The following is a 15,678-nucleotide window of genomic DNA, read 5'->3' as shown; positions in this document are numbered from 1 at the left end:
GTCCACCCTCAACATTCAACTGGGTCTGACCTTTTTTCCTAAGTTGCAAGTCCACCATCCACTCTCAACTTAATGGTGAATAGTTTTAAATGCACAACGAACATTTTCTAAATATGCAGCAATCATTAAATTAACAAGTTTTTTTATTTTGGCGTACATTTGTCTTCTTTAAAATTTGCAAACATTTTATATTTAATGACCTTTAAAAAAATTATGAATAGTTTTCTAATCAATGAACATTCTCTAGTAGTACCAAATATGCTTTTAGTCGTGCACACAACAAATGGCGTTTGGTGTACTTTTCTGTTGGACATCAGCCCGTCATCTGCTATCAAAATCTAAATAAAACAGCATGCAACTTATTCTTTTGAGAAAAAAACAACATGCAACTGAGAAGAATAAACAACATACAACTATAAGGAGGGAGAGGCTAATTCGCGCTCGCGCGTTGGCGCGATCGATTTCCGACCGGCCGTTGTCTTCTGGATTAGGAAAGTGTACAGTCTCTTTGTGTTTCGCTTGATTAGAAAAGTGCTACGTGATTATATGTAAAGTGCTACGTGTCAGTTCACGAAAACTACGCCCCCACCCCACCCTTAAAATCAGGGGGGGGGAGATTATATGTTGATTACAGGGTGGGTCCAGCACGTTTAAAAGGAAAAGTAAAAATTTAGAAAGAAATAAAACAAGCTGTTGGAAACTGATCTGTTGAGCGGGGCGATCCGCGCGTTGCGACGCGCGCATGTGAAGGAGTCATTTCGGAAGAAAGCAATATGATTAGTAGGGAGCTGGACGAGGATGACCATAGTAAGAACGTGAACAAAGGCCGGCCCAATTGGTGAAAAAGTAAAAGAAAAAGGGCCCTGATAACATCTGAATGTTTGAGATTTGACCATGGTAAATTAAACGTTTTCTATGGCAATTTTAGTGACGCAAGGATGACAACTTTACTTGATAAGCATGACATATTTGTGCATAGTGTATTTTCTGCCAAAAAGTTACCATGCATGTGAAGTAAATTTGTCATTCTCATGTCACTTAAATTGCCATCGAAAACGTTCAATTTGCCATAATCAAATCCTATACGTTTGGAATTTATCATTTTTTAAGAGAAAAAACAATAGCAATCGACATGGGACAAGCAGACAAGCGACAAGGCTGCTGGGAGGAGGAAAATGAAATCGGAAACAAGGATAACATCACTTTAGATGTCACGTAACTATGCCATATCTAACTGAGTTTTAGACACACCCAACAAAAAACAACAAAGTATCGTATCGTGTTTCAAATTAAATTTTTGAGTGAACCAATCTGTGGTTGGATGGTTAGAGGGACTGCGGTATCCCAACCCATCAGGATTCAAATCTTGGTGCTCGCATTTATTGAATTTATTTCAGAATTTCCGGCGATGCATATTCAGTGGGAGGAGACGTTCCCATCGACGATGAGGTGCCTACGGCGACTTTGTAAATTTCAAGATGATATGCCAGCTCAGTCTTTCGAAGGTGCTCATAGAGATAGTGTGTGCGTGTGTGCGTGCATAGGGGCAAGTGTAGGCGCGTGTATATGAGCGCTTGCGTCTCTACTGTGTTAAAAAAAATTGGGCGTGTTAATTATACTTTACTGGATGCTTCTCTGGATATGCTTCGTCTTGATCGAAGGTAAACGTCAAGGGAGTCTGCCAGCCTGCAGCCCCACTCCCGTACCGTCCGCTACACCCGATTCGCATGTAAACAACCAACGCCCATTGTTCGTATCGCCCCATTTCGTTGGTTGACCGGGCATCGCATTGACAGAGCTGGCATTTGGAGCAATCGTGACTGGACACTAGCACGTACGTAGTATATATGCTCCCACACGAAGAACATCTCAAGCAAGAAAAGCCATGGAAACCACAAGGCTATCCTTGCTCTCTCTTCTTTCTTTCCTTCTCGTCGCGATCGCTGCCGAGGCAACCGGCGGCGAGCTCAGCACGTTCATCGTCCACGTGCACGCAGAGGAGAACCGCGTGTTCGGCACCGCGGACGACCGGAAGGCGTGGTACCACTCGTTCCTCCCCGACCATGGCCGGCTCGTCCACGCGTACCACCACGTCGCCAGCGGGTTCGCGGCCCGGCTGACGCGCAGCGAGCTCGAGGCGATGTCCGCCATGCCTGGGTTCCTCAGCGCGACTCCCGACCAGACGTACACGACGCTGACGACGCACACGCCCAAGTTCCTTGGGCTGAACGTGGAGCAGGGGCGGCGGAGGTACACGTCGGATTTCGGCGCCGGCGTCATCGTAGGCGTGATCGACAGCGGCATCTTCCCCGACCACCCGTCGTTCAGCGACGATGGCATGCCGCCACCACCGGCCAAGTGGAAGGGGCGCTGCGACTTCAACCGCACCTCGTGCAACAACAAGCTCATCGGCGCGCGCAACTTCGTCTCCACCCTCAACGACCCGAACGACACTTCCGCGCGGGTGCCGCCGATCGATGACTTTGGGCACGGCACTCACACCGCGAGCACCGCGGCGGGAGCGGTAGTGCCGGGCGCTAACGTGCTTGGCCACGCGTTGGGCACCGCCGCCGGGATGGCGGCCCGCGCGCACATCGCCATGTACAAGGTGTGCGACCTGAACGGAGGGTGCGAGACGTCCGACATGCTGGCCGGTGTCGACGCGGCCGTGGGCGACGGCTGCGACGTCATCTCCATGTCTCTCGCCGGGCCGTCCGTGGCCTTTCACCTAGATCCTATGGCCATCGGGACGTTCGGCGCCATCGAGAAGGGCATTTTTGTGAGCATGGCTGCTGGCAACTCCGGCCCGGGAGAGAGCACCGTGAAAAACGAGGCTCCATGGATGCTCACCGTCGCCGCGAGTACCATGGACCGCTCCATCCGTTCGATCGTGCAGCTGGGGAATGGCGCGTATTTCCAGGGCGAGTCACTCTATCAGCCAAACGCCGGTGTGCCCGGTGCCTTCTACCCGTTGGTGTCCGCCGGCGCGAGCGGGAAGCCACTCGCCGAGTTCTGTGGGAACGGCTCGCTGGACGGCGTCGACGTCAAGGGCAAGATAGTGCTTTGTGAACTCACGAGAAACATCACGGCGATGAACCAAGGTCAGGTAGTGCTGAGTGCTGGCGGCCTCGGCATGATCTTGGCCAACCAGTTTGCCCAAGGCTACGACACATTAGCCGATGAGAACGTCCTGCCGTCGTCGAGCGTCGACTACCTCGCGAGCGCAGCCATCAAATTGTATCTCAGCTCAACGGCGAACCCGGTGGCGCATATCGGCTTCAGGGGTACGGTACTCGGCACGTCACCTACTCCGTCGATCGTTTACTTCTCATCTCGTGGGCCTAGCCGTCAGGGCACCGGCGTTCTTAAGCCCGACATCACGGGCCCTGGGGTGAACGTACTCGCCGCATGGCCGTTTCAGGTCGGGCCACCGTCAGCACCAGTTCTTCCCGGGCCGACCTTCAACATCATCTCCGGCACGTCCATGTCGACCCCGCACCTCGCCGGCATTGCGGCGCTGATCAAGAGCAAGCACCCGGACTGGTCGCCGGCGGCGATCAAGTCGGCCATGATGACGACAGCCGACATCACCGACCGCTCCGGCAATCCCATACTCAACGAGCAGCGCGTGGCGGCCAACCTCTTCGCCACCGGCGCCGGACACGTAAACCCAATGAAGGCCGCTGACCCTGGTCTAGTCTACGACATCACCCCCCAGGATTACATCGGCTACCTCTGCAGCATGTACACGAGCCAACAAGTGTCGGTGATCGCGCGCCGGCCGATCGACTGCTTGACCACCGTAGTGATCAGCGACCGCCTACTGAATTACCCGTCGATCTCGGTCGCTTTCCCAGCGTCTTGGAATTCAACGGCCCCTATAGTCGTGAGGCGCAAGGTGAAGAACGTCGGGGAGGTGCCTTCGGTATACTATGCGGCGATCGACATGCCGAGCAGCACCGTAAGCGTGGACGTATATCCGAGGGAGCTGGAGTTCATCGAAGCGAACCAGGAGGTGATCTTTTCGGTATACGTGTGGCCAAGGCAGAGTGGTGCAATGGTGGTGCAGGGTGCTCTACGGTGGGTATCCGAGAAGCACACCGTGCGGAGCCCAATATCCGTCACCTTTGCTTGATCACAGACTTGATTTCTCACACGATAGGTCGACATGGCTCAAGTATGTTTATGTCTTTCGCACTTCTTGCTGATTGTTAGTTTGTCTCGACTTAATTTCCAATGATTCAATTGCTTAAGAAAGGATGATTTTTTTTCTTGAAAAAGGAGGATAACCCCCAACCTCTGCACAGCGATGCACACATTCATCTTTGAAGGGTTGGACGCGCTTTGCGGCGCTGTCGGTCTTGCTGGGTTTTCATAATTTTTCACTCCCTCTATTTCAAAATATAAGATATTCTTTTTAGAAATGTCCAAACTCTTTAAGTTTGAACAAATTTAAGATAAACATATCGATATCCATAATATCAAATCGATGTCATTAGATTCATCATGAAATGAATTTTCATGTTTTATTCATTTAGTATTGTGGATATCGATATACTTATGCTCTGAGCTTGGTTAGAGTTAAAGAAATATGACTTTTCAGAAAACTAATATAACTTAAATTTTGAAATTGAGGGAATATTTGGTTTGGCGACTGAGGGAGATGAGGGAGTGTATTTTATTTTTATTTATAATGCCGTGTTTTGGTGGGTTTTTCGTGGTATGATTCTGTGTTATCTATTAATCAACTCATACTTATGTGTGAAAATTTTCTACGTCAATGGTTGCATGTACTATATTGGTGCTCTAGTATCACATGTTGACACTTCTTTTGCCTAGTGGTGAGAGGGTGCGTGGGATTGATATGTTTTTATATGTAGCTATCTAACAAAGCCTTACCAAATAGATACATGAAACAGCCAAAGCCACCTTCCTGGCGAGCACTATCACTATATCTACAACCTTGATGATGTGTCCTAAACCTTGCACACAGCCACCCCGCACAACCAGTTCCTCTGCCCTGATACTTGCGCACAGCCACCCTGCACGAGCCGCCCCAGCCGCCTCATGGGGGAGTTGACAATCGACTCAAAACATATTTGAGTCAGTCGACTGATGCCAGGACTTGTTTCAGTCGATTATGTACTAGCCAGATTTTGTTAGTTGGTAGTGCATCACCGAGGCATGCATGCAGACCCCTTCACCAACTAAATACAGCAGTTTCCCCTCAAAAAAAAAAATACAGCAGTAAAGCTGCGTTCAAGTACTACACGTGCAAGCTTCCAAAAAAAAAAAGTACTACACGTGCTAATGGTGGATCGGCCGGCAGCTGAATTCTTTAATATCACATTGTTTCATAAGCAAACTATGCTACGATGAGTTGTACTACATGTGTATAAGATGAGAGACATGATTAGATCCAGCTGATTGCTGCATGGTATGAGATGACACGTACGTATAGGAAGATTGCTACTCCCTCCGTTCCTCAATATTAGTCTTTTTAGAAATTTAAAATCAAACTATATACGAAGCAAAATAAGTGAATCTATACTCTAAAATATGTCTATATACATCCGTATGTAGTTTTTATTGAAATCTCTAAAAAGATGTATATTTAAGAACAGAGCGAGTAGTACATGCTTCCAGTTGAGATTGCACCCAGTTGACGATAATCATTAAAATACGGAAACCAAAGCTAATACAAAACTAAAAACAAAAAAGATTGTTTTCTAAGAAAGAATGAATTAAGGACATTGCTATTACCTAAAAGAAGAAAGAAAATGTAAAAACACATAAAACAAACAATGACAGAAAAATACACAAGATTGGCATAGAAAATTGCATTGTTTCATCATATACAAAAATAAGCATACAGTAGTGCAACTTTCTATAAATCACACACACACATTGCATAAAACTTGAGTAAGTATATATCCATGTTATGGGGGCTATTATTTGATAGGCGCCTAATTTTTTGTGGGCATTCAATCAATTCGACTCCACCACTCTCCACCACCTGAGCAAGATCCAAAGGCCCAACCGCCTTCTTCTTCCCCCATACTAATACTAAAAGAATCAAAAATAAAAAAACAGAAAATTGAGGTTTTCTAGGGAAGAATGAATTAGTGGCATTGGTATTACCATTAATAAGAAATAAAATAAAAAATGAAAACAAACAATGACAAATTTTGCACCGAATTTACACAAAAATTGCGCTATTTTATAATATGCAAGAAAAAGCATATAATGGTGGATTTTTCAGAAAAGGAAGTTTCCTAAGAAGGAATGAATTTGTGGCATTGATATTACCCTTTAACAAGAAAGGAAATAAAATAAAATAAATAATCAAAATAATGAAGTTTCTAAGAAAGAATGAATTGGTGGCATTGGTATTGCCCTTTAAAAATAAAGAAAATGAATTAAAAACTAAAAAATATAATAATAAAGTTTTCTAAGGAAGAACGAATTGGTGGCATTGGTATTACCCTTTCAGAAGAAAGAAAATGAAAAATAATAATAGTGTTTTCTAAGAAATAATGAATTAGTGGCATTGATATTACCATCTAAGAAGAAAGAAATGAAAAATTCTAACAATGTCAAAAATTGCACAATATACACAAAAATTGCGCTTTTCTATGATGTGCAAGAATAAGCATACGATACTGGAATTTTCACAAGAATGAATGAATTAGTGGTATTAGTATTACTCTTAGAAAAGAAATAAAACAAAATAATAACTAAAACAAAATCAAAATAAAGAAGTTTTATGAATAACAATGAATTAGTGTCATTGGTATTACTCTTTAAGAATAAGGATAATGAAAAAGTTAAAAAAAAACTTGCACAGAACTTTCTACTAAAATTGCACTTATGTAGTATGCAAACAACAAGCACATAATAGTGTAACTTTTGCGTGTATTGAATAGTATTTGTGTGTGTATATTTACACTCACCCACATCCTAAAAATACCTACAAAAGAAAAAATATATAACCAACTAATAAAGAAAAACAAAAACAGAAAGAGAACTGCCTAAAAATAAAAGAACAAAAAGAACAAAACAAAGGGATAAAGAAATTGGCTTATAACATGTAAGAAAACATATATAATAGCAAAAAATTTGACACTCTGGTGTAATTTACATACATAGTACTTCCGTGTATACATTTACAGACACTCAACATCCAAAATACACATAAACTAAAAAAGAAAACTCAGCCAAAAAAGGAAAAAGCAAAAATGTGCATGAAAACAGAAGGAAAAACAAGGAGAAAAGCACGGACACACACACACACTACACACACTCTAAAAGTGCCATGCATTCGATCCATGCATGTGCGCTGCAAGAGTCGTGAACCAGAGACATGCATGCATGAAGGCTACTCCCTACGGCGTGCACTTAGCAATGAAACAAGAAATCGACTGAAGAAAGTATCGGCTCAGTCAACTCCACTGTGAACTCCCACACCGTATCACAAAGCACTTCAATCAACGGTCATAGAATTGACTGACCGAAAATTAAAAATCCAGTCGCTTGACGTATAGCTAAAGTGGTTGTCACAACCCTCTTGCCCTAGCACCTTTGACGTCGGGCGCCGCCGCCGCAGCGGCCAACAGTGGCAGCAATGGCAATAGGAATCCGCCGGCGAGTAGGGGCTGGCGGCGGTAGGGTTTGGCTCCCCTGGCGTGCCCCCGGGGTTGCGATACGAGGGGTACCAATTCGCAGAATACAAAGTGCCTCCTAACGAAGGGAGATAAGTATTATAGTCAAACTTTCTATTGAGATTTTTTTTTCCTTTCAAACAACGCGCTTCAAAAAGAGATAGATCTACTAGTGTATACGGAAAGCGGATCAAAACTTTACCAGCCAGAAGGGCAATACATCAAGAACATTAGAAAAACACGTACATGGTTACAACACCATGCAAAAGGACATCCACCTAAAGGGCAGATGCACCCGCAAAAAAAAGGTTGCAATGATGTAGTAGTATACTGACATAAACTATACACTACGTACCACTAGCAGCAGAGAGGAGGTTATCAGGCAACACATCATGAATTCTTTTTGTTGAGGCGTTCCTACTCTAGCCGCCGCCACCACCAGGCGTCTAGGGTGAGGCGATCTATTTCCTCCGATCTCCACCGGCCGGGGCGCTGACCCCTCTTCCTTCGGCCGTTGCTTCGGCGGCAGGAGGGAGGGGGGGCCGTTCCTCCACTCTATAGTTAGGGTTTGGATTTGTAGGTTGTGGTGCATTGTTGGGGTGGTGGGAGCGGCGCCTGGACGAATAAATCTGCCTCAACTCCACTCCCACACCGGCGGTGTCTTTCATGACGGCGTCTCGGAGTTGATGGCATCGTGTCTTTCTCGATCCCTCAGATCTGTAGCGTAGGGTTCATGGATGGTGTTGGTGAGGCGGTGGTGGTGACTCCATCAGGTGTGTCTCTCCTTCTGCTCTGTCCCCGTTGCTGTGGCGTTGTCTCCGACGTCATGGTGAAGCAGGGAGGTTTTGTCGTTCAGGAGTACGCGCAGGCGGTTGTCTACGCAAGTGACAGCTGGAAGATGGAGTATCTTGTGTTGGGTCTGTGGTCGAAGGCTAACAGTTCAGGTTTCCTCCGACGATGTCGTCGTCATGCGGGGGTGTCAGTTCTGAAGTTTGATGATGTGTCCGGGGACATGTTGCCCTGATCTGATTCTTTCAACGGCTATGGTTTTGCTTTTAGCAAACTACTTTGAAGGTCTGTAAAGCTGCTGATCAGCGATGGAGCCGCATCAAGCTTGGGTGAAGAGGTGATCTGTCTTTTTATCCTTCGGTGGCCGCTTCGGTGATGTCGAAGGAAAGGAACAGGCGCTGGTATTCTGCATAAGATTTTTCTATCTTTTCAGTTATGTATGGTCGGTGCTTACGTATCTTATAACTTGATCGTTATTCTATTTAAATGAGACACGTATTACCATAAAAAAAAAGACAACACATCATGCCAGGCAACACAGCAGAGAGGAGGTTACTGGATATGCTTCGTCTTGATCGAACGAAAGCGTCAAGGGAGGCTGCCAGCCTGCAGCCCCACTCTCGTACGTCCGCTACACCCGATTCGCATCGCATGTACACAACCAACGCCCATTGTTCGTATCGCCCCATTTCGTTGGTTGACCGGGCATCGCACTGACAAATCTGGCATTTGGAGGAATCTATTGGACACTGTGACAGGATCTTAGCAGTACGTAGGGTAGTATATATGCTCCCACACGAACGGCATCTCAAGCAAGAAAAGCCATGGAAACCACAAGGCTATCCTTGCTCTCTCTTCTTCCGTTCCTTCTCCTCGCGATCGCTGCCGAGGCAACCGGCGGCGAGCTCAGCACGTTCATCGTCCACGTGCAAGCAGAGGAAAACCACGTGTTTGGCACCGCGGACGACCGGAAGGCGTGGTACCACTCGTTCCTCCCGGAACATGGCCGGCTCGTGCACGCGTACCATCACGTCGCCAGCGGGTTCGCGGCCCGGCTGACGCGGCAGGAGCTGGAGGCGGTGTCCGCCATGCCCGGGTTCCTCAGCGCGACCCGCGCCCGGACGTACACCACGCTCACGACGCACACGCCCGAGTTCCTGGGGCTGAACCTGGAGGAGCAGGGGCGGCGGAACTACACGTCGGAGTTCGGCGCCGGGGTCATCGTCGCCGTGATCGACACCGGCATCTTCCCGGACCACCCGTCCTTCAGCGACGACGGCATGCCGCCGCCGCCGGCCAAGTGGAAGGGGCGCTGCGACTTCAGCGGCACCTCGTGCAACAATAAGCTCATCGGCGCGCGCAACATGGTCGCCGCCCTCAACGGCCCGAACGGCACTTCCGCGCGGGTCCCGCCGGTCGATGAGTTTGGGCACGGGACTCACACGGCAAGCACCGCCGCTGGGGCGGTCGTGCCGGGCGCTAATGTGCTCGGCCACGCATGGGGCACCGCCGCCGGGATGGCGGTCCGCGCGCACATCGCCATATACAAGGTGTGCTACGGAAAAGTTGTAGTAGACTGCGAGGATGCCGACATACTGGCTGGCATTGACGCCGCCGTGGGCGACTGCTGTGACGTCATCTCCATGTCTCTCGGCGGGCCGTCGGTGCCCTTTCACCTAAACCCTATGGCCATCGGGACGTTCGGTGCCATGGAGAAGGGCATTTTTGTGAGCATGGCTGCTGGCAACTCCGGCCCGGGAGAGAGCACCGTGATAAACGAGGCTCCATGGATGCTCACCGTGGCCGCGAGTACCATGGACCGCTCGATTCGTTCGACCGTGCAGCTGGGGAACGGCGCGTATTTCCACGGCGAGTCGCTATACCAGCCAAACGTTGGCTTCTGCCCGTTGGTCTACGCGGGCGCGAGTGGGAAGCCATTCGCCGAGTTCTGCGGAAACGGCAGTCTGGACGGCTTCGACGTCAAGGGCAAGATAGTGCTGTGTGAACTCACGAAAAACATCTCGGTGATCAACCAAGGTGAGGTAGTGGAGAGTGCCGGCGGCGTCGCCATGATCTTGGCGAGCCCGTTTTTCCGAGGGTACGACAAGTTAGCCCAGGCGAACATCCTCCCGGCGTCGAGCGTCGACTACCTCGTGGCCGCAGCCATCAAATCCTACCTCAACTCCACGGCGAACCCGGTTGCGCGTATGGGCTTCAGGGGTACATTACTCGGCACGTCACCTGCTCCGTCGATCATCTTCTTCTCGTCTCGCGGGCCTAGCCGTCAGGGCACTGGCGTTCTGAAGCCCGACATCACGGGCCCCGGAATGAACGTGCTCGCGGCATGGCCTTTTCAGGTTGGCCCACCGTCGGCGCCGGTTCTCCCTGGGCCGACCTTCAACATCATCTCCGGCACGTCCATGTCCACACCGCACCTTGCCGGCATCGCCGCTTTAATCAAGAGCAAGCACCCGGACTGGTCACCGGCGGCGATAAAGTCGGCAATGATGACGACGGCCGACATCACCGACCGCTCCGGCAATCCCATACTCAACGAGCAGCGCGTGGCGGCCAACCTCTTCGCCACCGGCGCCGGACACGTCAACCCAATGAAGGCCGCTGACCCTGGCCTAGTCTACGACATCACCCCCGAGGATTACATCGGCTACCTCTGTAGCATGTACACGAGCCAGCAGGTCTCGGTGATCACACGCCGGCCAATCGACTGCTTGACCACCGTCGTGATCAGCGACCGCCTGCTGAATTACCCTTCGATCTCGGTCGCTTTCCCAGCTTCCTGGAATTCGACTGCGCCCGTCGTCGTCAGGCGCAAGGTGAAAAACGTCGGGGAGGTGCCTTCGGTGTACTACGCGGCGATCGACATGCCGAGCAGCACCGTAAGCGTGGACGTATTTCCGAGGGACCTGGAATTCATCAAGCCAAACCAGGAACTGACTTTCTCGGTATACGTGTGGCCGAGGCAGAGTGCTGCGAGGGTGCTACAGGGTGCGCTGCGGTGGGTGTCCGAAAAGCACACTGTACGGAGCCCAATCTCCATCACCTTTGCCTGATAAAACTTGATTTTCGGCAGGAGAGATGGAAGGATCCAAGAGCACACTATCTTCGGCCTTTCTCCCCCCCCCCCCCCCCCCCCTCTTCTCAAAGTAGGCTTTCGGCCTGATGTATAAATAAAGCTATATGATCGAACTATACAAGGTGTCGAGGAAAACCTTAAATTTCTCCTCCCCTCTCTTGCACGGTTGAGAGATGGCATTGAGATCTCGGGACTGGCCCATTCCTAACCTTCTCCATTGTCGGCGAAGGCTGACCTGAGTCGGGAGGGGAGAGGTGCATAGTGGTAGGTTGTGTCTTCCCGCTAGGGTGTTTGGCATAATGTCGTGTTGGAGGTGGCCAAGGTCGCGTGCGAGCCGCGTGCGGTTGATGGTCATATGCATCGTTATACGTAGTCCAAGTTGCCAAGAAAGAGTTCAATGACACGAGTAAGAAACTGAGGTATTTTCACAAGTCGCTCTCGCTCCGTAGTTGAGTTCTTTCACATTTCTCGTATCGTTTTTCATGGATTAGCATCTTGAGGTTCTTTTGGGAATAAAAGAATTGTCTTGGTAACAATCATTAGAACAATAGAACAAAGGTTAGCCCTACTGCTAGTCCACAAGCAAGGATTGTAGGTCCATTACAGTTCTGCTCCCGCTCTGTTGGCTTGTTGTCTATGAAGGACGAAAGCTGGTGGCAGCAGATCTGATGACAACGTCAACGCAATGAAGGCCGCTGACCCTGGCCTAGTCTACGACATTACTCCTGAAAATTACATCGGCTACCTCTGTAGCATGTACACGAGCCAGTAGGTCTCGGTGATTGCGTGTCGGCTGATCGATTGCTTGACCACCATCGTGATCAGCGATTGTCTGCTGAATATCCCGTCGACTTGTGTCACTTTCGCAGCTTCCTGGAATTCGACTGCGCCATTGGTGGTAAGGCGCAAGGTGAAGAACGTCGGTGAGGTGCCTTAGGTGTACTACATGGCGATTGACATGGCAAGCAACACCGTAAGCGTGGACGTATTTCCGAGGGAGCTGGAATTCATCGAAGAGGGCAAGGAGCTGACTTTCCCGGTATACTTGTGGCCGAGGCAGAGTGTTGCGAGGGTGGTGCAGGGTGCGCTGCGGCGGGTGTCCGAGAAGCACACCGTACAGAGCTCAATCTCCATCACCATTGCCTAACCACAGGTTTGATTTTTTGATAACCCACAAGTATAGGGAATCATTTGTAGCCTTTTTCGATAAGTAAGAGTGTCGAACCCAATGAGGAGCTAATGGTAGAATAAATATTCTCTCAAGTTCTATCAACCACCGATACAACCCTACGCACACCAATGTTCGCTTAACCTAGAACAAGAATAAAATTAGAAATACTTCCCATGTGTAGAGGGATAGGTTTGCAAGATAATAAAGAACATGAAAATAAAAGTTAGGTGTTGTTCTAATAAAAGTACAATTAGATTAGTGTAGCGAGTGTGGAAAAATAGTGGTCGGATTTGCGGAATTGTCCATAAGCAATTGACTATGTTACTAGACCGATAGCAAGTTTTTATGTGGGAGAGGCCACTGGTAGCATGTCATCCCTTACTTGGAATTCTATGCATAACTGAAGTATAATAGGCACGAAACATCCAAAATTATATATATGTTGGAAACTTATCAATGGGTAGCTGAGGTTACCCGGGCATGAGATGTTGGCCATCTTGGTTATCATTCAAATATGGGCCATGATTTAATTGAAGGAAATATGTCCTAATGGCGAGTGTCAGTTTCTCCAACTTTAGTTGAACCGAGTGTGGCTACGCCCGGTCCTTGAGAAGGTTAAAACAGCACTAACTTGAAGAACTATCGTTGTGATTTTGATGCGTAGGTAAGAACGGTTCTTGCTCAGCCCGTAGCAGCCACGTAAAACTTGCAACAACAAAGTAGAGGGCGTCTAACTTGTTTTTGCAGGGCATGTTGTGATGTGATATGGTCAAGGCATGATGCTATATTTTATTGTATGAGATGATCATGTTTTGTAACCGAGTTATCGGCAACTGGCAGGAGCCATATGGTTGTCGCTTTATTGTATGCAATGCAATCGCCCTGTAATTGCTTTACTTTATCACTAAGCGGTAGCGATAGTCGTAGAAGCAATAGTTGGCAAGACGACAACGATGCTACGATGGAGATCAAGGTGTCGCGCCGGTGACGATGGTGATCATGACGGTGCTTCGGAGATGGAGATCACAAGCACAAGATGATGATGGCCATATCATATCACTTATGTTGATTGCATGTGATGTTTATCTTTTATGCATCTTATCTTGCTTTGATTGACGGTAGCATTATAAGATGATCTCTCACTAAATTTCAAGATAAAAGTGTTCTCCCTGAGTATGCACCATTGCCAAAGTTCGTCGTGCCCAGACACCACGTGATGATCGGGTGTGATAAGCTCTACGTCCATCTACAACGGGTGCAAGCCAGTTTTGCACACGCAGAATACTCAGGTTAAACTTGACGAGCCTAGCATATGCAGATATGGCCTCGGAACACTGAGACCGAAAGGTCGAGCGTGAATCATATAGTAGATATGATCAACATAGTGATGTTCACCATTGAAAACTACTCCATTTCACGTGATGATCGGTTATGGTTCAGTTGATTTGGATCACGTGATCACTTAGATGATTAGAGGGATGTCTATCTAAGTGGGAGTTCTTAAGTAATATGATTAATTGAACTTTATTTATCATGAACTTAGTACCTGATAGTATTTTGCATGTCTGTGTTTGTTGTAGATAGATGGCTTGTGCTGTTGTTCCGTTGAATTTTAATGCGTTCCTTGAGAAAGCAAAGTTGAAAGATGATGGTAGCAATTACACGGACTGGGTCCGTAACTTGAGGATTATCCTCATTGCTGCACAGAAGAATTATGTCCTGGAAGCACCGCTAGGTGCCAAACCTGTTGCAGGAGCAACACCAGATGTTATGAACGTCTGGCAGAGCAAAGCTGATGACTACTCGATAGTTCAGTGTGTCATGCTTTACGGCTTAGAACCGGGACTTCAACGATGTTTTGAACGTCATGGAGCATATGAGATGTTCCAGGAGTTGAAGTTAATATTTCAAGCAAATGCCCGGATTGAGAGATATGAAGTCTCCAATAAGTTCTACAGCTGCAAGATGGAGGAGAATAGTTCTGTCAGTGAGCATTTACTCAGAATGTCTGGGTATAACAATCACTTGATTCAACTGGGAGTTAATCTTCCGGATGATAGTGTCATTGACAGAATTCTTCAATCACTACCACCAAGCTACAAGAGCTTCGTGATGAACTATAACATGCAAGGGATGGATAAGACGATTCCTGAGCTCTTCGCAATGCTAAAAGTTGCGGAGGTAAAAATCAAGAAGGAGCATCAAGTGTTGATGGTCAATAAGACCACCAGTTTCAAGAAAAAGGGCAAAGGAAAGAAGAAGGGGAACTTCAAGAAGAACAGCAAACAAGTTGCCGCTCAGGAGAAGAAACCCAAGTCTGGACCTAAGCCTCAGATTGAGTGCTTCTACTGCAAACAGACTGGTCACTGGAAGCGAAACTGCCCCAAGTATTTGGCGGATAAGAAGGATGGCAAGGTGAACAAAGGTATATGTGATATACATGTTATTGATGTGTACCTTACCAGAGCTCGCAGTAGCACCTAGGTATTTGATACTGGTTACGTTGCTAATATTTGCAACTCGAAACAGGGACTACGGATTAAGCGGACACTGGCTAAGGACGAGGTGACGATGCGTGTGGGAAACGGTTCCAAAGTCGATGTGATCGCCGTCGGCACACTACCTCTACATCTACCTTCGGGATTAGTATTAGACCTAAATAATTGTTATTTGGTGCCAGCGTTGAGCATGAACATTATATCTGGATCTTGTTTGATGCGAGACGGTTATTCATTTAAATCAGAGAATAATGGTTGTTCTATTTATATTAGTAATATCTTTTATGGTCATGCACCCTTGAAGAGTGGTTTATTTTTTATGAATCTCGATAGTAGCGATACACATATTTGTAATGTTGAAGCCAAAAGATGCAGAGTTGATAATGATAGTGCAACTTATTTGTGGCACTGCCGTTTGGGTCATATTGATGTAAAGCGCATGAAGAAACTTCATACTGATGGACT

General features: G+C 47.7%; 2 protein-coding genes across 2 annotated transcripts; both read left to right on the top strand.

The window, feature by feature from the left end:
- Window positions 1-1,815: 1,815 nt before the first annotated feature.
- LOC123049756 (subtilisin-like protease) lies at window positions 1,816-4,280 on the top strand. The gene has a single exon (XM_044472637.1). It carries the CDS (start codon window positions 1,886-1,888, stop codon window positions 4,133-4,135), a length of 2,250 nt encoding a protein of 749 aa, XP_044328572.1. The 5' UTR covers window positions 1,816-1,885; the 3' UTR covers window positions 4,136-4,280.
- Window positions 4,281-9,274: 4,994 nt separating this feature from the next.
- Window positions 9,275-12,471, top strand: LOC123049755 (subtilisin-like protease 4). The gene is made up of 4 exons (XM_044472636.1): window positions 9,275-10,929; window positions 11,244-11,456; window positions 12,187-12,312; window positions 12,414-12,471. The coding sequence occupies exons 1-4, from the start codon at window positions 9,275-9,277 to the stop codon at window positions 12,469-12,471; spliced, it is 2,052 nt and encodes a 683-aa protein (XP_044328571.1).
- Window positions 12,472-15,678: the final 3,207 nt, after the last annotated feature.

This window comes from Triticum aestivum, chromosome 2D (genome assembly GCF_018294505.1).
Source record: "Triticum aestivum cultivar Chinese Spring chromosome 2D, IWGSC CS RefSeq v2.1, whole genome shotgun sequence".
NCBI lineage: Eukaryota > Viridiplantae > Streptophyta > Magnoliopsida > Poales > Poaceae > Triticum > Triticum aestivum.
This window is presented reverse-complemented; position numbering and strand designations above follow the sequence as displayed.